At 47.5% G+C, this 23,233-nt stretch overlaps 1 protein-coding gene across 2 annotated transcripts in view; it reads left to right on the forward strand.

Moving 5' to 3' along the window:
• The first annotated feature begins 106 nt into the window (after positions 1–106).
• Positions 107–23,233, forward strand: part of Gabbr1 (gamma-aminobutyric acid (GABA) B receptor, 1) — a 31,766-nt gene continuing 8,639 nt past the window's right edge. Inside the window, exons 1-12 of one of the 2 annotated variants that reach the window (XM_013031270.1) lie at positions 107–192; positions 890–1,093; positions 1,884–2,069; positions 3,736–3,756; positions 5,148–5,308; positions 8,809–8,943; positions 9,307–9,477; positions 10,613–10,714; positions 11,000–11,065; positions 11,558–11,749; positions 20,206–20,448; positions 21,060–21,123. In XM_013031270.1, coding sequence (XP_012886724.1) covers positions 108–192; positions 890–1,093; positions 1,884–2,069; positions 3,736–3,756; positions 5,148–5,308; positions 8,809–8,943; positions 9,307–9,477; positions 10,613–10,714; positions 11,000–11,065; positions 11,558–11,749; positions 20,206–20,448; positions 21,060–21,123 — 1,630 coding nt within the window. In that variant the 5' untranslated portion in view covers position 107. The remainder of the gene's footprint in view (positions 193–889; positions 1,094–1,883; positions 2,070–3,735; positions 3,757–5,147; positions 5,309–8,808; positions 8,944–9,306; positions 9,478–10,612; positions 10,715–10,999; positions 11,066–11,557; positions 11,750–20,205; positions 20,449–21,059; positions 21,124–23,233) is intronic. The other variant, XM_013031271.1, reaches the window with a different exon arrangement.

Consider the following 23,233-nt stretch of genomic DNA (forward strand, 5'->3'; position numbering starts at 1 on the left):
GCTCCAGCCGAGCCGGGTGGGAGCCGGCCGGGCAGACCGAGGGGGTCCGGGTCGGGTGTGGCCGGCCGGCTGGCGCCGGTGCTCACGGCCATCTCTCTCTCGCTCAGATGCTGCTTTTGCTGCTGCTGGCGCCTGTCTTCCTCCGCCCCCTGGGCGCGGGCGGGGCGCAGACCCCCAACGCCACCTCCGAAGGTGCCCCCTTCTCCGGCGAGTCGGGCTCTCTCCCACCCCATTCGCCCTTTCCCTGCACCTCCTCCTTTCCGGTCGGCCTCACTCTCGGGTCAGCCCTACACTGCAGCCCTCCTGGTCCATGCCACTTTACTACTCCTGACCTCCTTCCTGTCACCCCACATTACTCTCCAGCACCCCCTTTTCCCCGCCCCACATTACTCCACCACACCACCTTTCTGTGACCCCGAATGATTCCGTCAGCTCCGCTTCCCTTTCCCAGCCTCACATTACTACAGTTCTTTCCTTTGATTCCCACTTAGATGCTCGGATGGTCTTGTAAGGTTCCCCCCGCCCCCCTTCTCCTAATTCACCTTAAACATCCTCGCTTAACTCTTTCCTTTCCCCTTTTGAACCAGGCTCCATCCACACATTACACCTTCCACGATTTCTCAATTACTTTTCTGCATTACCTCCGTAGCTCCCTTCCCTCCTTACGAGTGGACTCTGGCATCCGCTTTAACCCCAGCCTTTGGCTCTTAGTCCTTTGGCCCCGGGTTAAAGGACTCGCATCCTTTAAATCCTCCGCCCTCCCACCTCATCCCCCCCCCCCCCCAGCCTGAGCACTGACCACGCCCTGCTCACGTTCCCTGCTGCGGGCTGCTGCCCTTTCCCGTTTCCCACCATCCCTCTCTGTGTGCCTCCCCCACTCACCCTTCAGGTTGCCAGATCATACACCCGCCCTGGGAAGGGGGCATCAGGTACCGGGGCCTGACTCGGGACCAAGTGAAGGCTATCAACTTCCTGCCCGTGGACTATGAGATTGAGTATGTGTGCCGGGGGGAGCGCGAGGTGGTGGGGCCCAAGGTGCGTAAGTGCCTGGCCAACGGTTCCTGGACAGACATGGACACACCCAGCCGCTGTGGTGAGTAGCTTCGGGAAGCCCCTCCCCTCTTCAGGACCATTCCTTTTTTTTTTTTTTTCCCAATCTCCATCGAACTTAGCGTTTTACAAGCTCCTAAGTCAGCACTTTTAAATCAGTGTAACTGCATTCACAAATACATCTGATGAACCACTCCGTGTAGTAAGACAGACGGTGCAGCGTGCGGTGGGAGGCAGCAAAGCTAGCGGTCTGTACATCTCACTTCATCCTCAGACCCCCATCATAGGGCACTCATCATGGCATGGAGTAACTCTGATTGTTCATCTTAGGAATTCTTCTCTTTGAGGATCATGAGTGGCAGCTTATGGCAGACAATTCTTTCAGCACTTCTGTCTCCAACTCAATCACCATATAGACCCAGGAAACAGAAAGCCAGTTTAATATGAATATAAACCAACAATGATAAGAAAAGGGAATTTGATTGTGCATCCAAAGTTATATACATCTACACAGTTCAAAGGCAGAGAACCGCCCACTGTAGTGGACTGGGAAGAGATCCCATTTTGTGTGCTTATAGCTCCATCTTGGGTTCCTACAATGGAAGTGCTGCTTTTTTTCCCTTCTCCCATTTGGGAATGTGTGGCTGCTAGGGGTTAAGGGAGGAGTGGAAGGTACATAGGAACATCCTTTTTTTTTTTTTTTTTAACACCTGATTGTCTGTAGGGTAGGATGCTTGTAGACTCAAACCTAAACCCGACCCTTCTCCCCCTGCTCTCCAAGGGGTAGGAGCCTTCTCCAACTCGCCTCTCTTCTTATTTTCCTGTTTCCACAGTCCGAATCTGCTCCAAGTCTTATTTGACCCTGGAAAATGGGAAAGTTTTCCTGACGGGTGGGGACCTCCCAGCTCTGGACGGAGCCCGGGTGGATTTCCGGTGTGACCCCGACTTCCATCTGGTGGGCAGCTCCCGGAGCATCTGTAGTCAGGGCCAGTGGAGCACCCCCAAGCCCCACTGCCAGGGTGAGGGGAATAGTTGCCTGCATGCAGCTGATGAGGACGCTTGTATGAGGATGGGACTGTGGGGGATGGGGACTGGGAAAGGTTGAGTGCTGTGAAGAATGTGGGGGAGGGCCTAGGAAAGCAAAGATGCAACCAAGCCCAGATCTTTCCTCTTATCTGCCTGTCTCAGACTTCCTCCCCAAATTTCCTTATCCACTTTACCTTTCCCCCCTTTTCTCTCTCTCCCTCTCCATTTCTCCCTCTCTCTCACTGGGGCTCTCTTCTGCCCTCTCTCTCTCTCTCTCTCTCTTCCTCTCCCTCTTCCCCAGTGCTGGGGCTTTAACTCAGAACCTGGGCATGGTCCCTTAGATTTTTCAATAAGGATGGTGCTCTACCACTTGAGCCACAACTCAACTTCGGGCTTTTTGATGGTTACCTAGACATAAGAGTCTCATAGACTTTCCTACCCAGGCTGGCTTTGAACTGCAGTTCTCAATTTTCAGCCTTCTAAGTAGATAGGGTTAAAGGTTTGAGCCACCAGCACTCAGCAACACTCCCTTCCTCTCTTTTTCTATCTTCTCCCCAGCTCCCAATTCTTGGACTTTATGTTTTCTATTTTTCTTTCTGAATCTTACCTTCTTTCTCCTGCTTAAGGTTTAAATATTTCATTTTTTTCTAGACTCATCCTCGCTCTCTAAACAGGATTTTTCTGTACCTCACACTCGCTTCTAGAATTGATCCCTCATCATTCACTCCGTACTAGAAATATTGTAAATATTTAGAATTTAAATAATTATCAGACTTAGAAAAATAGATAAGAGGAGATCTGGGAGTGGAAACATCAGAGCAAAAAGACTTAAAAATTTGGGGGCAGAATGAACAGGACATGTAGGGGAACTCAGGAGTGGATGGGAAGACGATGTTCCTTTTCTATACCTTCTAGACAACCCACCTCTATCATTCTCTGAGGAATAATTGTGTTTGTGTCTAACAGTTTTTTTTTTTTGCCATTTAGTCCAGCAAACCTTTCCCTTTTCTGGATACCCATATTTTCCCTCTGTAGTCTTCTCTCCTAGATTGCAGGCATCCCTTTAGGCCTCATGCTTGTTTCCTCTATCCTTGTAGACCCTTCGAGATTCTTGGTCCTGGCATTTTTTCAGTGAGCGTCAGTTATTCAGCTTGGAATTCACCATTCCAATCTGGACATTGGGTGTATTTACCGTAAGGCGATGCCAAACTTAAGCTTCAGGGTTTCTCAAATACAGAGCCCTCTCCCTGTGCTTCTGTGGAGAGCTGTAAGGTAGAGGTAGAGAGCTCTAAGCGGGGTTCACGTGGGAATCATCTTTTGTAAACATTGCAAACATAAGATAACATAACTATAATTATTCAAAACCCAGTTGTGCTTTAATTAAAAAAATAATATTCAGGCTTTACACAAACCAGGGTCTGCCTTTGCCTCAGCTGTTGGCACTCCTGGCTCAAATTCTATGGGGGAAAAAAAAGCAAGACAAATCCTGACCCCTAGCCCCACCTTGCTCTTATCCCCAGGCACCTTCCCCTCAGAAACGCAGGCTTCTGCTCTACCCAGTCTTCGGCATGGACAGGTGTGTGGGAGGGGGCTGGGGCTCAGGCCTGGGAAGCTGGGCGCCAGTGGTAATTCTCTGATCCCCGTCTTTCCTGCTGCCAGTGAATCGAACGCCACACTCAGGTGAGATCAGAAACCCCGTCGCGCGTTGCACCTGCGATCCCCTTACCTGCCACTCTCCACCCTCCACACCCACGGGACTTCTAGCTCTAGGCTATGGGTCGGGCCTCCCTTACCCCCCTCACCCCAGTTTGCTAGGGTCCCCTTCTCTCCCCCAACTTCTTTCCTCCTGCACGGTTTTCCCTCCGGGCTGCGGTCCCTCCCACCTCCCCGCTTGGCTTCTCTTTCCTCGGGCTCCACCTCCTCCCAGGCTCAGCTTTGCTGCTTACTGGCAAAGCCCCAGCAGGGGGCGGCAGCGTGCTGGAGGGGTGTGTGTGGGGGGCGGGGGGGGTGCTGAGCTTCCACCTTAGCCCACTCCGGTGGGGTTCCTTCCCATCCTCCCAGGAGCCTTTTTCCTGCCGGTCCCCCTTTCAGATTTCGCCCGCTGGGCTCCAGCAGCCCGCCCCACCCATCCCACCCTGGGCCTGGCCGCTCACTTTGTGCTCGGCTCCCGATTGTTCCTCCTCGACACCCCTTCTTTTCTCCCATCACGCCTTCTGCCTGCCCAGCCCCACGTTCCCTTCCCTCAATCCCCACCAACCCTCCATTCTCCTCAAAAGCCGTTCCCACCCCACCCTCCTTCGTCACCCCGTCTCGTCACGCCCTCCTTCCAGCCCCTCTCCGCGCGCGTCGCGCTCTCCTTCCCCATCCCCAGCTCCTCCGCGCCCGCTCTCCGCGCTCCCGGCACGCCCCATCCCCTTTGCTCCTCCCCTCTGGTGCCCTTAGGTGTGTGTGTGTGGGGGGGCTCCCTTGCGCGTCCCTTCCCACGCCCCTCGCCCCGCCGGGCTGCGCCCCTCTCCCCTTCCCACCCGGAGGTGCCCGGCTCGCGGCGCGCTCCCCTCCCCGCCCCCTGCTCCCTCCCCTCCCCGCCCCCCGCCGCGCCGCCCGTGACGTCAGAGCCCCCTCCCAGCCCCACTGCTCCCTCCCCTCCTCCCTCCCTCCCTCCTCCTCCTCCTCCTCCCCTCCGTCGGTCAGTCAGTCCGCGAGGAGAGTCCGCGGTGGAGGTGGCGCTGGCTGGCGGGAGCCGGAGCCTCCCGGGGCCCGAAGGAAGCCAACCTTCCCTGCTTCCCCGGGGCCCTAGCCCCCTCCTCCCCACGGCAGCGGGGATGGAGGCGCCTCCCCGACCTCCCCTCAGCAGCCCTCTCCCGGAAAAGTGTCCCCCCTGAGCTCCTCCCCCTCCCCAAGTCGCTACCCCCGCCCCCTCCCCGCCATGGGTCCCGGGGCCCTCTCTCCCCCGGTGGGGTGGCCGCTGCCGCTCCTGGTGGTGATGGCGGCTGGGGTGGCTCCGGTGTGGGCCTCCCACTCGCCCCATCTCCCGCGGCCTCACCCGAGGGTCCCCCCGCACCCCTCCTCAGAACGGCGCGCAGTGTACATCGGGGCGCTGTTTCCCATGAGCGGGGGCTGGCCGGGGGGCCAGGCCTGCCAGCCCGCGGTGGAGATGGCGCTGGAGGACGTGAATAGCCGCAGGGACATCCTGCCGGACTATGAGCTCAAGCTCATCCACCACGACAGCAAGGTAGCCCCGGACGTGGGAGTGGGTGGAAAGTGGGGGGGGGCTTAGAGGGCAGGGGGCCAGGTGCGCGAGCCTCACGCCCAGTCCTCTGGGGTGTGGAGGCAGCCCCCTCCCTTGCGTGGCTAGCGGGAGATGGGATGGGGGTGCGGGAGTTTGGGGGAGAATCACAGGGGCGGAGGGTCTTAGGGGTAGAAGATGGTTAGTCACGCTGCAAGGCGGACCCTTTTACTCAGCAACCAAAGAGTCAAGCAAGTGCCCCGGCTTGAGGAAAGTGGTGATGGGTTGAGGGGGAGGGGGTCCTAGCCGATGGGGGAGCAAACTAACCCTGGACTGGATTGGGGGCTGGAGAGAATGTCAGAGGTGGGGAGCTGGATCAGGGGGGTTTACATTTACCATGGTAACAAGGTAAATCTGGGCGTAGGTTGGAGCTGGAAGGAATAGGAGAAAACGAGGGGGAATTTAGAGAGACTTGAGAGATCTAGTTTATTTACCCAAACAAACAGCATGTCAGCTGTGAGCCCTACCTGACTCCTCACCCCTCCACCCTCAACCCTAGAGGATTCCTGGGCTGGGAGAGTGTCTGGCATAGAAAAAGACTAATAATGGTCAAGAGGTGGGCAGACGCACTGGGCGAATGCGTTAGATTAGGGTTCTACGCCAGGAGCCCCACAATAGGTTGGGGGTGGAGAGGAATCAGAATACAGGGAGAAGAAAGAATAAATAATAATGGAGAGGAGGAGGATGCAGGGAAGAGAAATAGGGATGGGGGGTACTGGGGGACATCTTTTGGGACTTGGGCTCTGGGTTTTATCTTTTACCTTGTGGCCTCTAGGAAGAGGACGGGGTGTAGGGGTAGAGAGAGGAGGGGAAAGAGGGGGGATGGTGAGAAAAAAATGGTCTCAGGGTATTAGGGGATGGTCTATAATAAGATTTCCCCCCACCCCTGTCCCTGGAGAAAGAGAAATAATTAAGAGAGTGGAAAGGATATTTCACAGGGAAGGAGGTTTAGAGACCGTCTTGATTTTATCTTCTCAGCTTTTGTAGCCTTAGTTAGAAATGTGAGGGTTTGGGTGGTAGAGAATAAAAGGGGATTTGCCCATTTCACACTTGTGCCCATGGTTTGTACTTCTTCTTTAGAATATCAATAGATATAGGTATGTGCTAGGGAGAAATAGTGAGGTTACAGGTAGGGTGCTTGGGGAAGGGAGAACAGGAGGACTGTGGGAGCTTAGAGATAGAACTTCAAATCTTCTTGGATGATTACTTTCTCTGTGGTTCTCAAATGTCAGTGTACATAAGAATCACCCGAGGAGTTTGTTAAAGATACAGATTCAAACGCAGTCAGGAAGGAATTTCAAGTAGTATCTGCATTTTTACCAACAGAAATCCTGCCAAGTAAATACCTGAGCTGTAGCTAACCCCAGGAAGAGAATCAGGGTATAGAAAAAAAAAAGAAATTAGGTATTAGGATAAGCAGGAAGGGAAATAGAGGGTCAGTCAGATCTGTTGGAGCAGCCAGCCTTGGGAGAGCAAGAGAGATAAGTGGTGGGGGGGGGTAGGGAAAGAATGCCGAGTGCCAGGCTTTATAATGGGGCATCACAGGGAAATAGAGGAAACCTTGCTGTGAGCTCAGGCTCATCTACCATGACAGGAGATTCCCCAGAGGTGCTGGGGAACAGATGGAGGGCCAAAGAGAAGGTCAGAGGGATAGCAAAAGGGGAGGGAGTAAGGCAGAAGAACTGGAATGTGCCCTTTTCCTGCCTGAAAACCCAGATCCTAGCACCTGAAAAGGAGAAGGGAAGATGAGGAAGCCTACTGGGGAGTGGTTGAACTCTGTGGAGGAGAGGATCTACAGTGGTGAACAGGGTGTGGAAAGGGTGTTCAAGTTAGAGAAGAAATGAGGAAACAACCAGACCGCATACCTTGGGCCCAGTGCTTGTTTATACAGAACTATAGCTTCTCTTTTTGATGCCAGTTTTGGGGTTTGAATCCAGGGCCTTAGCTTTTCCTCATCAAGGCTAGTAGCATTATACCACTTGAGCCACACCTCTTTTTCTCGTCTTTGGTGATTGATTGGCGATCAGGATTGGCTTGGAATCACAATTCTCAGATCTCAGCCTCCTGACTACCTCAGTTATAGGTGTGAGCCATTAAGTGTCTGTAGATTTTTGTATGTCCTCCTTGTTAACCATTTTCTCAAACAAGTGTGTGAGGGGATAAGTGTGTGTGTGGTAAGCTTTGGGAGAAACTGAGGGCAGAATCTGGAGGAATAGATCCTGGAAAAGTGTAAGAGGATGAGACCCCAGAATGACAAAGATGCATAAAGATGCTCAAGTGGGAGGCAGGAGGAGGAAATCTTCAGAATGTGGTTGAGCCCTATCCTTGGCCAGGGGTGAGGGTGGGGTGTGTGGCAGAGTTCAGGGAGAGTGTAGGTTCTTTAGACTCCCAGCTTCCCCTGTCCCAACTTCCCACAGCGTCCCAAATGTCAGGTCTCAGCAGGGAATGAGCAGGCTCTAGGGGGCCTTCTTTATTTTCTTTCCATTTCCCCCTCCCTCCAATGTACCCTCCCTAGTTCCCCAGGCCTCTTGCCTGTGTCCCCTTTGCCCTGGCTCCCCACTGGCTGCCATTTCTTTTCCACTTCCTTTGGGGCTCCAGCAGCTTCTGAAATGTCATATTTCAGCAGGAGGGGAACAGGCAGTGGGAGACCCAGGGCTGGCTCTTCCTCCCCCTACTTCTCCTCCCCACATTTCTTTTTTCTTTAGCTTTCAGTTTTCCCAGCTCTGTACCTCTCTTTCAGGCACCCCTAAAATCATCTGGTTTCTGGAGAGTTCCATTCTATTTATTCTCCCATTCTTTCCATGTATTAGATTCTTCTATCCTTGAGTCTTTTTTTTTTAAATAATGGACCTGTCAAATGTCAGAACCCAGCAGGAGGGAATGGGGTACTGAGTAAACCTTCTACTGATCTTGTTCCTGTACTGTCTTGTTTACTTATCACTAGCCCGGAAGAAGGAAGGTAGGGGAGAGGGCATTTGTAGAGGTGAAGGAGCGAATTTCATAATTAGGCTTTGAGAAAGCTTACATTATGGGAGAGGTTATTCATGTTCTTGCAGACGGTCTTTCTACAGATATTTAGAGCACAAATAAAAATATGGATCAAGGAGTAAGGATGGCCGAGGGGAAAGGGCTTGGAGATGTCTGAGGGTGAGATGAAGGAAGGGAAGGAAATCTATGCACTAATACCAAAGGATGAATTTGCAGCATCCCATAGAGATGGAAGACTGAGAAGGGAGTTAATGAAAGAAGCGAAAGAAGAAATTTAACAGGAAGGGATGTCAGGCAGAAGAAAAATACAGTAGTCATAATAAAAGTGAATAAAGGGGAAAGAAACCATGTTGTCTAAGCAAGATGAGACCGTAGGAGTTGTGGCGGTGGGGCTGGGGAGGGGGAGAAGGGTAGAATGGCTAGGGGAGCCTGCCCTCATCCCCTCCCTCTTTACTCAGTGTGATCCAGGTCAAGCCACCAAGTACTTGTACGAGCTGCTCTACAATGACCCCATCAAGATCATTCTCATGCCGGGCTGCAGCTCTGTGTCCACACTTGTGGCTGAGGCTGCCAGGATGTGGAACCTCATTGTGGTAAGCAGGGTTGGTGGTGGGGTGTGTGTGTCAGAAGGTGGGGTCATTTCCTTTCGGGTTGGACTAAGTAGAGGGATTTGCCGCTTTGTATTTAGGAGGACTAGTTGGGGGTGGGGGAGGAGGGATCCACTTCTAGGATTCAGAGCCTGCTGCAGACCAGTGCTGGTTGGCCTCCTAGCAACCGTGGCCTGGCTGTGCTGCCACTGACCTGTTTCTTCTTGAGAAGGAACTGGAGACAGATTCCGATTGTGAGGGGCATGGGGCCTTTGAGAGTCCCTTTACCTCAGACCCAAGGAAAGGGCTACAGGCACTCTGATCTCCCCTGAGTGGATTCCCCTGTGGACATTCCCTGTTGCCCCTCAGCTTTCCTATGGCTCCAGCTCACCAGCCCTGTCAAACCGGCAGCGCTTCCCCACATTCTTCCGAACACATCCATCTGCCACGCTCCACAACCCTACCCGAGTGAAACTCTTTGAAAAGTGGGGTTGGAAGAAGATTGCCACCATCCAGCAGACCACAGAGGTCTTCACTTCGGTGAGGAGGGACTGGGGGGAGGGACAAGGAGCAGCCACCCAAGAGTCTTGTATGTGGACAGCGATGGAGTCATAGAATTCATCTTGAAGGAAAGAACTTAATTCTTTATGCAAAGAGAACACATTTCAAATGGCTTTAAGCCCATGTTCTTTCGATAGCCAGGGGAATGGGTGCATTGAAGCTTTGGGATCCTCTCTGTCTTTTTTTTTTATTATAATTTTATGATCTCTATTCCCACCCCCCGCTTTTGATGTGCTGTTCCCCAGACAGACAGACCCAAAATGACTCAGAAAAGTAGGTTCAATTTGAAGTTGAGTCAAAAGGAGAAAGGGAATGCAAAATAGGATCTGAGGAAAGAGGTGGATTTCACAGACATTAAGGAGGCTGGAGAGTGGGTGTGAACGGGAATGTGGGGTGGAGTGGATGAGTAGAGGACAAAGACAGAGAGAGAGAGACAGAGAGAGACACACACAGAGACAGAGGCAGAGACAGAGGCAGAGACTGAGACAGAAAGGGCAAGAAGTGCATTGTGTGTGTGTGTGTGTGTGTGTGTGTGTGTGTATGGGTGTGTGTGGGATACCAGTGGAGAAAGAGGGTAAAGGGGGACAGCAAGGTTTGTGGAGGCAAAGAGGAATTTCATGGCATACATTGGAAGAAAACAGCCTGTTCCCTCCCTTTTATTCTATTCTTTGGGTCCTCCACCCACTCCTGTGTTCAGTGGCCCTTTAATTCTCCCTCCCTACTTTTTTCAATGACTCAGTCCGCTCTAATCATTTTGTTGTCTGCCCACTTGTCTCTTCAGGTTGCCATCATCCTCTCTATCCCAGCCCCTGCCCGGTCATTTTCTGGTCCCTCTATGTTTTCTCCTAGTTGTTGGAGTGGGGAGGGTGGGATGGCTTCCCCAGGCATAGAGCTGCGAGTTGTATGGCTTCAGCATTGCATTTTCCTGCTTGGAAGCCACCTCTTAAGGCTATAGGAGCTTTTCTTTGACATTTCCTCACCTGGGCGACAGAAGCTGTTGAGGCAACACCCAGAATGCTGTTCCTTTGTTCAGAGTGTGTAATCAACCATTAGTTAACATCTCGGCTATACTTCATTGCACACCCCCTATGTTTTTCTTACATTTCTACTCAAGACTCTGGATGATCTAGAGGAACGAGTGAAGGAGGCTGGAATTGAAATAACTTTCCGCCAGAGTTTCTTCTCAGATCCAGCTGTGCCTGTCAAAAACCTGAAGGTGGGATGGTCCTGAGTGGTGGGCATAGCCTGCTAGTGTGGGGTTAGCTGGGAAGGGGGGACTGTGGTGGGCTGGACAAGGAGAGTCAGGTGCAGACAGACTCTTGTTATGTGAGGCAATGGCCTCTCTTGGGGGAAGCTGACATTTATCCACTGCCTATTGACCCTTACTCTGCAGTAAGCACTTTGGGATGGGAAATCAAAGCTGCAAAAGCAAAAGCTGCAAGAGCCCCTCAGACTCTCCCAGGCATCCCTCAGGACCTCTGTTTTTGTTTCCATTCTGTAGCGCCAGGATGCTCGAATCATCGTGGGACTTTTCTATGAAACAGAAGCCCGGAAAGTTTTTTGTGAGGTGGAGTTGGAATCTGAAGAGGGAGGGAGACCGGGTGGGCTCTTCGTGTATGTTTTTCCTCCTGGGGTCTACTCACTGTCTCTTCCTTCAAATTGATAGTGAATGGTTTGAGCTGATGATTAATATGATGTCTCTGTTGGTTCTGCCTCTGTCCCTTGTCTACACACACACACACACACACACACACACACACACACACACACACACACACACACACACACACACACACACACACACACACACCCCTTTCACACCCCTTTCTCATTTTCTTTCATTTTTTCTGAGTCCCCTTCTTTCCTGACTGGCTGAAAAGGCCATTCAGAACCACTGAGGCTCTGGAGGAGGGTTGTTGAGCTTTTCTTCGCACCCTAAGACTTGTAGATTAAAGAAAAATACTGCTATTCTTTCATACTTAAGAGGCTAAATAGTATCCAGTGAGGGAGCACCATAAAACCCCCAAACTGCACCCTAGCCCTCCTCCTCTGAATGCAGGTGTACAAGGAGCGTCTCTTTGGGAAGAAGTATGTCTGGTTCCTCATAGGGTGGTACGCTGACAATTGGTTCAAGATTTATGACCCGTCCATCAACTGTACTGTGGATGAGATGACCGAGGCAGTCGAGGGCCACATCACCACTGAGATCGTCATGCTGAACCCTGCTAACACCAGAAGCATTTCTAACATGGTGAGAATGTGGGTTTTTGGAAGCTGGCACCTGGGGTGAGAGTGGCAGGGACAGAGGGAATCTCTTAGGAAAGGGGCAGAAAGAGGGTGTGCTGCTTGGATGTCTAGAAGGGGAAGGGGTCTATGCTCATTCTGTGTTAGTTTGCGTCATGTCTCCTGTGGATTCTACTTCTGCTGCGACTTCCTTGGGCAGGAGAGAGGGAAAGGATAGGATGGTATGTTCAGTTAGGCTCCTGATGAGTGGAAGGGCTGTTACCATGGAAACAAGGAGCAGTTGTTGAGAAGTCAAATGAGGAAGAGGCGTTAATGATAATATAGACGCTTGTATACGCAAGCACACCTTTACTGGAGAGCCGCTTCTGGGAAGAAATACGTTTTTTTTTTCTTGGTGACTTACATGAGTACCTCAGAATTGCTTAATCTTCATTGATGACTGATACAAAATTAGCTGGGATCTTGCTCCTTTTTTTTTTTTTTAATGATTCTTCTTTTAGAATTTTAGATGTAAAAGAGACTTTTGAAATTATTTAGCCCCATTAGCTGGCTAGTGACAGACTGGGAGGTAGATTTGGGAGGACTGGGGCAGCCTTGCCTGTTGAGGGGAATGAGTGTGGGAGTGGGTGCAGGGGAAGAGACACCATTGCTCATCAGCACTACCTCTGAGGTTGCAGGAATCGCAGCGAGCTTGAGAGGACAATCTGTTTGTTTGCTTACTATATATTATGTAGCCCAAGATACGAAAATGCCTGCTTTGGAGAGCATGCTAGGCGAGAACTAATGAGGTTAAAGCCCCCAAATAACTTACTTTAAGAAATTCTAGCTGGGCGCCGGTGGCTCACACCTGTCATCCTAGCTACTCAGGAGGCTGAGATCTGAGGATTGCAGTTCAAAGCTAGCCCAGGCAGGAAAGTCCATGAGACTCTTATTTCCAATAAACCACTAGAAAACCAGAAGTGGCACTGTGGCTCAAGCGGTAGAATGCTCGCCTTGAGCTGAAGAGCGCAGGGACAGTGCCCAAGCCCAGAGTTCAAGCCCCACGACCGACAAAACAAAACAAAACAACAAAAAAAGAAATTCAAGGGATGGTAAGGGGAAACAAAGGAGGAGGCAACAATGCTTGATAAGAAATGTACTCATTACCTTACTCATGTAATTGTAACCCCTCTGTACAGTATTTTCACAATAAAAAAGAAATTCTAATGACAATTTATTTTGTGTAGTGAATCAGGACTCTAGAAACCTGATTCAGTGATCCTGCCAGTAAGATTCTGATATAGGTTTATCATTTACATCTTTGTTTTTGTGCCTGATTTTTTTTTTTTTTTTGGACTGGGGGCTTGAACTCCAAGCCTTATGTTCTTGCCCAGCTTTTTCACTTACACCAGCATTCTTAAACCATGCTTCTACTTCTGGCTTCTTGCTGTTAATTGGATATAAGAGACTCATGAATTTGTCTGCTGGGGCTTCCAGTCATGATTTTGAAATCTACATCCTGAGTAGGCATAAGCCATCAGTACCTGGTATCATTTATATCTTACAGATCAGAAAATTGGGACTTATAATTGTTTAGTGACCTGTCTGAATGGTCTTACTAGAACAGAATCCTACTTGAATTGAATTCCAAGATGCTCTGCTTCCACCAATCAGTGTGAAGCCTGATTAAAAAGTGTGTACTTTGCCAAGTGGCTCACATCTGTAATCCTAGCTGCTTAGAAGGCAGAAATCTGAGGATTGCAGTTTGAAGCCAGCCTATGAAGGAAAGGCTGTGAGACTTTTTTCTCCAATTAACCACCCAAAAAGCTGGAAGTAGAACTGTGGTTCAAGTGGTAGAGTACTAGCCTTGAGAAAAAGAAGTTCAGGGACAGCGTTCAGGCCCAGAGTTCAAGCTCCAGGGCTGGCGCATACACACAAAAAGTGTATACTTTCATATGCAAATAAATATTGTTTCTATGATAGCAGTCTTTGAGCAAAGGAGAAATAAGAATCAGAAAATAGGTTCTGGTAGTGGATAGTAATGAAGGGTCAGCTGCCATATGGATTCTGTTCATAAATTCTGTTTTGGGAACTTTATGTGTAATATATGTTGAAAATACACTGAAGCCAGGTGCCGTTCATGCCTGTAATTCTAGCTACTCAGGAAGCTGAGATCTGAAGATTGTAGTTTGAAGTCAGCCCGGGCAGGAAAGTCCATGAGACTCTTATCTCCAATAAACTACTCAAAAAAAGACAGAAGGGGTGCTGTGACTCAAGTGCTAAAGCACTAGCCCTTGAGTACAAAGAGGCTCAGGGATAGTGCCCAGGCCCTGAGGTCAAGCTTTATACTCAGTGTGCATGTGCATGCGTGCATGTGTGTGTGTGTGTGTATGCATGCATGCATATATATATATATATATATATATACATACATACATATACTGAAAAATTTCTGGACAGTTATTTCTCTGTAGGTTGCATGACAGATGAGTTACTTTCTAGAACCTGGAAAAATAGTGGACCATGTTACTGATATCAGAAAGATGTACTAGTGCCCTAAACACAGGACCTGCCAAGGTGCCCTCTGCCCCATAGCAGGGAAACAGAGAAGCCTACAGAAAGCCAAAATCGGTTGAGAATATAGAGGGACACTTGGGCTTTGGAGCAGGATGTCAGGAGGTCTTTTACTGGCATTGAGTCCCTACACAAAGATAATGCCAGTCTTCAGGCCATAGGGCTGCTAGTGGCACTAGCCTAAAACGCCAGATGGAGAAGCCAAGATCTTTTAAAAAATTTCTTGTTGTTATAAAGGTGATATAGAGAAGAGTTACAGTTACATAAGTCAGGTAAAGAGGACATTTTAAAAATTTCGATTTTGTTGTTGTCGTAGGGCTTAAACACAGGGCCTAGGCATTGTCCTTGCTCTTCCTGCCCAAAGCTAGTACTTTGAATCACAGCGCCACTTCTAGTTTTCTGGTGGTTAATTGGAGATAAGAGTCTCATGGACTTTCATGCCTGGGCTGGCTTTGAACTGCAATCTTCAGAGCTTAGCCTCCTGAGTAATTAGGATTATAGGCGTAAACCACTAATACTTGGCTGATAAATATTATTTTATATGATCAGATACTCATAGGCATTACATCTTTGTTCCTTTCCTAAAAAGGAGTACATTTCTTTTTTGGGAAGTGTCATCCCTTCTCTCATTCTCTAATGGTAGAAGCCAAGATTTTTTTTTTTGGGTCCGGTCGTGGGGCCTGAACTCTGGGCCTGGGCGCTGTCCCTCAGCTCTCCAGCTCATAGCGCTCTACCACTTGAGCCACAGCGCCATTGAGTGGTTTATTGGAGGTAAGAGTATCTTGGACTTTCCTGCCTGGGCTGGCTTTGAACTGCGATCTTCAGATCTCAGCTCCTGAGTCGCTAGGATTACAGGTGTGAGCCACCAGCACCCGGCTTCAAGATTTTTTAAAAATCGATGTGAGAAGTCTTTAACAAATGACTAAGGAGGAGTATAAGTGAATTAGCACTAGGAGAAGTAGATCAGAAGCAAGGGTTGGACCTATGGGGGTGACTTAGAAAAGAAGCAGAGTTGCTTTCAGGATGGCTTCAGGTATGTTTGCATCACCAGTTCTCAAACTTTAGTTCCTTGGGATGGTATAACTTGGGAAGGTTAATATAGTTAATATAGGTATTACTTGAGTCCTTTCCTTTGAAGTTCTGATTCAGTACAGTCGAAGGTAGGACTTGAGAACAGAAAGTCCCTTTGGATTCTGATGCTACAAGTAGAAGGATTATGCTTTGAAAACTATTAGGTTAATGGTTTTCAGCCGGAGGTTGCCATATCTGGTGACTGTGGTTTTTATTTTTAGTGGCATTGGGATTTAAACTGAAGGTTTGGTGCTTTCTGGGATGGTATACTGCTGAGCCATGCCTCCAGCTCTCTGATATTCATTGGTTATGTTTAGGATGAGGTCTTGCTTTCTAACTAGGTATATACCTGAGACTTGATTGCCTACTTTCAGGCTTCTCCTCATTGTTGGGTTCACAGACGTTCTGTTGCATCCAACTTTCCCCCTTGGAGACAGAGTCTGGTAGATTTTTTTCTGGCCAGGTTGGCCTGGTACCCCAGTTCTCTGATCTCAGCCTCCCATGTTATCTGGATGATAGGCATGTGCCACTGTGCCCAGGTTGAGAAGGATTCTCAAAAGCTTTTCTGCCTGGGCTGGCTTCAAATCAAGATCCTCCCATTCTTCCTCTCAAGTAGCTAGGATTCAAGCATGAGCTACCAGTGTGTGATTCTGATGGACTTAACTAGGGTTGAGTTTTATTGTCTAGTGTGGAGAAGCTGAGGATGGTTCTAAATATTCTACAATGTACAGGTCAGCCCCTGAAGATGAAGCTATCCTACCTAAAATGTCAAAAGAGTATAGAAATTGAGAAAACTTGGTTTAGGGAACTTTAGGAACCATATATGGAAATGGAGAGTGATTAGAATGGATTTGGAGAAATACAGCCATGATTTACAGAGATTAATACAGCCATATTTTACAGTGGGGGGTGGTATACCTGGGATAAGATTGTAAGCACATCTTGACTGCGGTGGAGATTCTACCAGACTTGAGTCTGGAACAAACTAGAAAGCTTGTCTCAGTATACATATTACATTGCTGTATAGTATCTATTCTCATATATGGTGGCAAGCCAGACTAGCTACTGGAAAAAAAATGAGGACCATAATTTTGCAGTTGGTTAATTCACTAATTTCTATGGATTGTGGAATCTTTGTTGCTCAATGTTCCTTAACAGCACAGTAAAATTTCTCTTTGAAAATGTATCAATTAAGCCTGGTGCTGGTGGCTTACTCCAGTAATCCTAGCTACTTAGGAGAATCGTGGTTCAAACCCAGCCTGAGCAGGAAAGTCTGAGACTCTTAGCTCCAGTTAACCACCAGAAAATTGGAAGTGGAACTGTGGCTCAAAGTGGTAGAGCACTAGCCTTGGTTCAGGGACAGTGCCTGAGCCTGGAGCTCAAGCCCCACAATCAGGAAAAAAAGAAGAAAAGAGAATGCATCAATTATCTTTATTGACTCCAGGGGAAGGATTGTTTTTTTCATAAATTTAGTCATGGGGCAATAGGGCCCAGTGATACTCCAGGCGTGTTAGAGGTAGTGACCTGGAGTGAGCTAGAGTGTGAGAATACCAACAGAGGATAACATCATGCTGAGTGGATTAATCCTTTCCCATCTGGGTGATTTTCTGATGTAATCTCTTCACTTTGAACTGAGGATTGGATAGACCTAGAAGCTGAAGGACTACTCAGAAGGCTCAGCTTAGCTGCTGTCTGTGAGCAGGTGCTTTTGAAGAGAGGCATTTCAGAATAAAAGCACTATAGGTTAATCAGTAAGAGTATGGATTTAGATTCCAGACTCTCTGGATTTGAATCCTAGCCCTGACACTCTTTAGCAGTAAAACTTTAGGAAAGTTGTATTACTTCCGTGCCTTAGTTTTCTTAACTCTAAATAGAGGTAATGATAGTACATGGATTTCTGGCAATTAAATACTGCTCTATGTGCCTGATAAAAGTGCCTAGTGCTGGGCGCTGGTAGCTCACGCCTGCACTCCTAGCTACTCAGGAGGCTGAAATCTAAGGATTGTAGTTTGAAGTCAGCCTGAGCAAGAAAGTCTGTAAGACTATTATCTCCAATTAACTACCAACCCCCGCCCCCAGCCAAACAAAAAACCTTCAAAAAAAACCCCAACACTGGAAGTGGAGCTGTGGCTCTAGTGGTAGGGTGCTAGACTTGAGCAAAAAAACAGCTTAGGGACAGTGCCCTGAGTTCAAGCCCCAGGACTGGCACACATAAAAATAGTCCCTGGTACACAGTAAGGACAGCATAAATGTTACTCATCATCATCATAGCCTCATCCTGTAAGGAAGGGATGATATTAATGAGACAGCTCAACAAATTGTTAAGAGGATTTGGTGACATGAAAAAGTCTAATGTGATTCCAAGGTTTCAGTCTCAGATTCTGGGCAGGATGGGAGTGTGAGGAATAATTGAGATTAGTCTTGGATATTTTGAGTTTGAGATTTTGTTTTTGAAACAGAGGTCTTGCTATGTTATCCAGGTTGGTCTTGACACCCTTTTTGACACCCTTGCCCCTCCCCCCTTTGCCTTTCAAGTGTCTTGAACTATAGGTGCTACCACCCAGTTCAAATTTGTGATCCATCATACAGTTACACGTTCATTAGAGTCATTAGGACTTAAGATACTGGGTTGGAGTTACAGATTTGAGTATCAGCATAAAAGATGAAAGTGTTGCTGGTGTGGTGGCTCATGCCCATAATCCTAGCTGAAGTCTGAGGTCTGAAAATCACAGTTCAAAGCTAGCCTGCACAAATCTGTGAGACTCTTTATCTCCAGTTAACCAGCAAAAACCTGGAAGTGGTACTGTGGCTCAAGTGGTATAGAGTGCCAGCCTTGAGCAAAAAAGCCAAGCAAGAGTGTGAGATCCTGAGTTCAAGCCCTAGTACTAGCACAAAAAGATACGAGTGTGACACAGAGAAATTCACAAAGAGAATATGTAATTTGCTTCATACCCAGCATTTTGCATTCTTATTTTATCTTTATATGAGCTCTTTAAGGCAGTATTATTCCCATTTTAAAACTGAGTAGCCAATTAGTGAGATGTAATAACTTGTTTGAGATTTCAGAGTAGGTAAATGGATTAATTAAAGTTAGAATCCATTCATCTACCTACCCATCCAATGGACTTTTTTTTTGTTTAAGTTTGTTTTAAAGAATGATTTTAGATTCACAGCAAGATTGAGAGGAAAATACAGAGAGCTCTTGCCTTCCCTAGTAACTTCTTCCATTATTAATGTGAGACTGGTACATTCAGTACAATTGATGAACTTGCCTTGACACATTGTGCTCACCCAAGGTTCATTATTGGACTAGGGTGAGCAAACCTTAGCGTCTATTCTTAGTGTTGTGCATGCTTTGAGTTTGGACATATGTATAATGACATTGATCTACCTTTATACGGTATTCTCCATCCTGATCCAATAGATATTTAATTGTATTTCATTATGGGTTTGTATAGTACTAGGTGCTAAAAGAGGATTGGAATTTGGTTCTGTCTAGGGGTAGTTGAGCCTAGGCCCGTATGCCTTTAAGGTCCAGGCTATTTTTTTTCCTTTTGTCAGTTGTGGGACTTGAACTTAGGGCCTGTGCACTGTCCTGAGCTTTTTGGCTCAAAGCTAGTGCTCTACTGCTTTGAGCAACAGAACTACTTCTGGTTACTTGTAGATAAGAGTCTCATAGACTTTCCAGTACTGGCTGGCTTTGAACCTCCATCCTCAGATCTCAGCCTACTAAGTAGTCAGGATTATAGGTGTGAGCCACTGGCATCTGGCTGGTCCAGGCTATTTCTATTCTACCTGAGTGTTTCCAGAAAGTTATATAGGAAAAAAATGTGGTCAGAGCATGAGGAACAAAGATTCATTCATGTAATACTCTGTACTCGTGTATTCATTCATTCTTTAGAGTATGTGTTAGTTTATCCTAAATTCAAACAGTTATTGGTTATAGTGTCCCTATGTAGTTCTTGCACCTTGCTAAGAAATCATCGTTGAGCATTTCCATGTATGGTTTCTGGGAGGTGAAGAAGGAAAGATGTTTTTGTCCATTGAATGAAAGGCAGTTCAGGAGGTTAGGTAATTTACTCATGGTTATCAATTTGTTATTGTCCAGTATACAGTATACAAGTCACTTGACCCATCTCCTGAGTTAAAAGAACTATCATCCTTCTTAGCTTTCCTAGAAAAAAAGGTTTAAGTGTTGAGGGGGGTGTGGGTAGGATTGAATAATGAATGAACTTCTAAAGTGTGATGGATATTTCTGTAGTTTCCAGTCTTCTGAAAATTCCCTGAAAGGCAGAGAACTGAAGTCACTCACACTATGATCGTAAGAAGTTAGCCTCAAGAAAGGTCTTCCTGGTTGACAGGCCTAGAGAGTGAGAAAGGCTGTGGTGTCACCTTTTCTAGGATCTTTCAGATTTGGAGTAGCTGTTAGATCCTGGGTCAACACTACTGAGAAAGTCTGAAGGTTAGGAGAACATCAACATTACAACTCTTTGGTGCATTATCTGTGACTTTTCCTTTGCTCTGTCTTTACTGTCTCTCCTTTGCCATTCATTATGGAGAATGTTTATTCATCAGACTTCTCTATTTGTAGCTCTGAGCTAGCAGCTGTACACACTAAGACCATTGGACCCAGCTAATCCCTGCTCTACTCTAGTAGCTTCCAAGCTAAGACAGACACATGCGTGTAGTTAAAAGATTTTGAATGTACATATGTTCCATCTGACAACAGAACACAAACCATCGGTTGGAATTGAAGCATTCTGAGCCAGAATTGGAGGGCCCCTCTCCCCCTGCACCCACACACATTCCAAAGCTTGCTTCTTGTTCTTCTCTCCTCAGACATCGCAGGAGTTTGTGGAGAAACTAACCAAACGACTCAAAAGACACCCTGAGGAAACGGGAGGCTTTCAGGAGGCGCCGCTGGCCTATGATGCCATCTGGGCCTTGGCACTGGCCCTGAACAAGACCTCTGGTGGAGGGGGCCGTTCCGGTGTGCGTCTGGAAGACTTTAATTACAACAACCAGACCATTACTGACCAAATCTACCGGGCAATGAACTCCTCATCCTTCGAAGGTGTTTCTGTGAGTTACAGCAACTCTCTTCACACTTCCCTGTCTTCCACCCACAGAATCAGCCTTGGAGACTTTTTTTTTTCTCCTCTGAAATTCATTCTCTGCAAGTCAGTTTCAGATCAGGAGAGTAGGGATCTCCAAACTAGCCAATTCCACAAAAGACTATGGACAAAAAAATACAATAAAACAAAATAGATGTATTTCTTTCTTTCAACATTTCCCCTCATTTTTTTCAAACTAGTCCAGGTGTTTATAGGTCATATGAGAACTGTAGGATTTTAAGAGAGGAAACAACCTTTTAAAGCAAGAAAATTAGTGCCCAGTGGGTGTTGATCACTTTGCTTAGGCCACACAGCTGGAAGGTCCATCTCCTAGTGCTCTGGGGATTTTTTTTTTTTTTTTCCAATTGAAATCTCAAGGGTGAAGCTGCTTCTCAAATAATGTTTCTGGAATCTAGGGTATGGGCATCTGGGGTATGTCCTATATGCAGGCAAATGCCATAAATAGCATTCATTCAGAAGCTCAATTACATCAAAAAGAGAAGGATTCAGAGTCCCTGATGTTCTCTTTCATTCCTGCTTTTATCCCCTTGCCTTCCTCCACATGTTCCTCCCCCTCAGGGCCATGTGGTGTTTGATGCCAGCGGCTCTCGGATGGCTTGGACGCTGATTGAGCAGCTCCAGGGTGAGTGCAGGGCAGGGAGAGGGGGTGGTGCGTGCTAGCTGGAGCTGGACTAGGTCCTGGCTTGGGAAGGGAACATCTAGACATAGCCAAAAGTACCTAGTGCCTCCCCTTCCTGCCCTTTTAATTGTATTCATTAAGCTTTTTAATAAGTTTAACAAAAAGCTTGGTTCCAGGGATGGGTTGTAGTGGTTGCTTCCTTTAAAAGGAACATGCACATTAAAAACATCTGTGGTTTCCATTTTTGTTTAGGAAATTCCTCTCCTGGAGCTGAGTGAAGGGGTTCAGTGCTGCTAGTGCATCCTCAAAAATGCATGGAAAGCTACACCTAGGAAACATTTTTGTTTTTCTATTGGTGTGTGTTGGCACTGGGGTTTAAACTCAAGGCTTGGATGTTGTTCCCTTAGCTTTTTCACTCAAAGCTGGCACTGTACCATTTGAGCCATATTGGCTTTTTGTTGGTGGTTAATTGGAGAGAAGAATCTCATGACTTTTCCTGCCCAAGCTGGCTTCCAGCTTTTTTTTTTGGGGGGGGGTCCGGTCATGGGCCCTGAACTCTGGGCCTGGGCGCTGTCCCTCAGCTCTTCAGCTCAAGGCTAGCGCTCTACCGCCTGAACCACAGCGCCACTTCCGGCTTTTTTCTTTTTGCTTATGTGGTGCTGAGGAATCGAACCCAGGGCCTCATGCATGCAAGGCAAGAGCTCTACCACTGAGCCACCTTCCCAGCCTCTGGCTTCTAGCTTTGATCCTTAAATCTCAGCCTCCTGAATAGCTAGGATTGTAGGATTATTGGTGCCCAGCTGGAAACTTAATTTTTTTTTTTCTTTTTGGTACTGATCCTGGGCTTGTACTCAGGGCTTAGGTGCTGTTCCTGAGCTTTTGGGCTCAAACTAGTGTTCTATTACTTGAGCCACAGATCCATTTTCTGCGTTTGGTGGTTAATTGGAGATACGAGTATACGAGTCTCTTGGATTTTTCTTGCTTGGTGTGGCTTTGAACAGTGATCCTCACATCTCAGCCTCCTGAGTAGCTAGGATTACAGGCGTGTATCACCTGCAGTTGACTGGAATCCTACTTTTTTTTTTTAAAGGATATCCATCGAATTATCTTATTATGTAAACTAACGTTCCTAATTTATCCGTAGTATGTGTAGTTTGGCTTTTCTAGGTTGTATTTTTCTTACAGTTTTGCACAATTAGGTGTTTTTTTTTTTTTTTTTTGTCGATCATGGGGCTTGAACTCTGGGCCTGGGCGCTGTCCCTCACCTCAGCTCTTCAGCTCAAGGCGAGCGCTCTACCACTTGAGCTACAGCGCCACTTCCGGTTTTCTGGCCGTTTATTGGAGATAGGAGTCTCACGGTCTCTCCTGCCCGGGCTGGCTTTGAACCGTGATCCTCAGATCTCAGCCTCCTGAGTAGCTAGGATTACAGGCGTGAGCCACCAGCGCCCGGCACAATTAGGTGTTTGTACAACTCCTGTGAGTTAATGTTGCAGATCCATCCTATGCTCAATGCTCTTGGCTTGGTCAAGAGACCCATTTCTTGGCTTCCTGTGAAAAGTTTCTTTTTTCCCATCTCCCCACTTCCCACATCCTCTCAACTCTTCTTTGTATACAAGACAAGTGAGAAGGGATTTCAGTTATGGTGAGAAGGATGTGAGTTGGCATTTGGAAGAAGTTAACTCACTCTTTGGAGTGACTTGAATTTTACTTAGTGGCTCTTTAAAAGGCAGGTATCACTTATCCGAGGAATTAGAACCTGAGCCCATGGGAGAGAAATTTCTAAAAATTAAAAGCCACTGGAAAATAGATCCTGTGAGTCTGTCCATCATGAGTAAGAGAGAGAAAAATATGTATAAAGCTTTTGAAACCAGAATCCTAAATTGGGAGCCTGGCTGGGAGAGGTGTGAGGCGGTGGAATAGGTGGCAGACATACTGTGGCGCCTTCCTCAATGAAGAGCTTTAAACTCATTAGATATGCTTATTTATTCAAGTTGCCTTGGGAACCACCTTATATTGCTTTTAAGTCAAGCTGTGGATCCCAGCGACCTGTAGGTCCTTCCAAGTGTCTTTGAGTTGCTCAAATGAAGCTAATGGCAAATGCAATCATGGAAAG

The sequence above is a fragment of the Dipodomys ordii genome, unplaced genomic scaffold (genome assembly GCF_000151885.1).
Source record: "Dipodomys ordii isolate 6190 unplaced genomic scaffold, Dord_2.0 Scaffold138, whole genome shotgun sequence".
NCBI classification, from domain to species: domain Eukaryota; kingdom Metazoa; phylum Chordata; class Mammalia; order Rodentia; family Heteromyidae; genus Dipodomys; species Dipodomys ordii.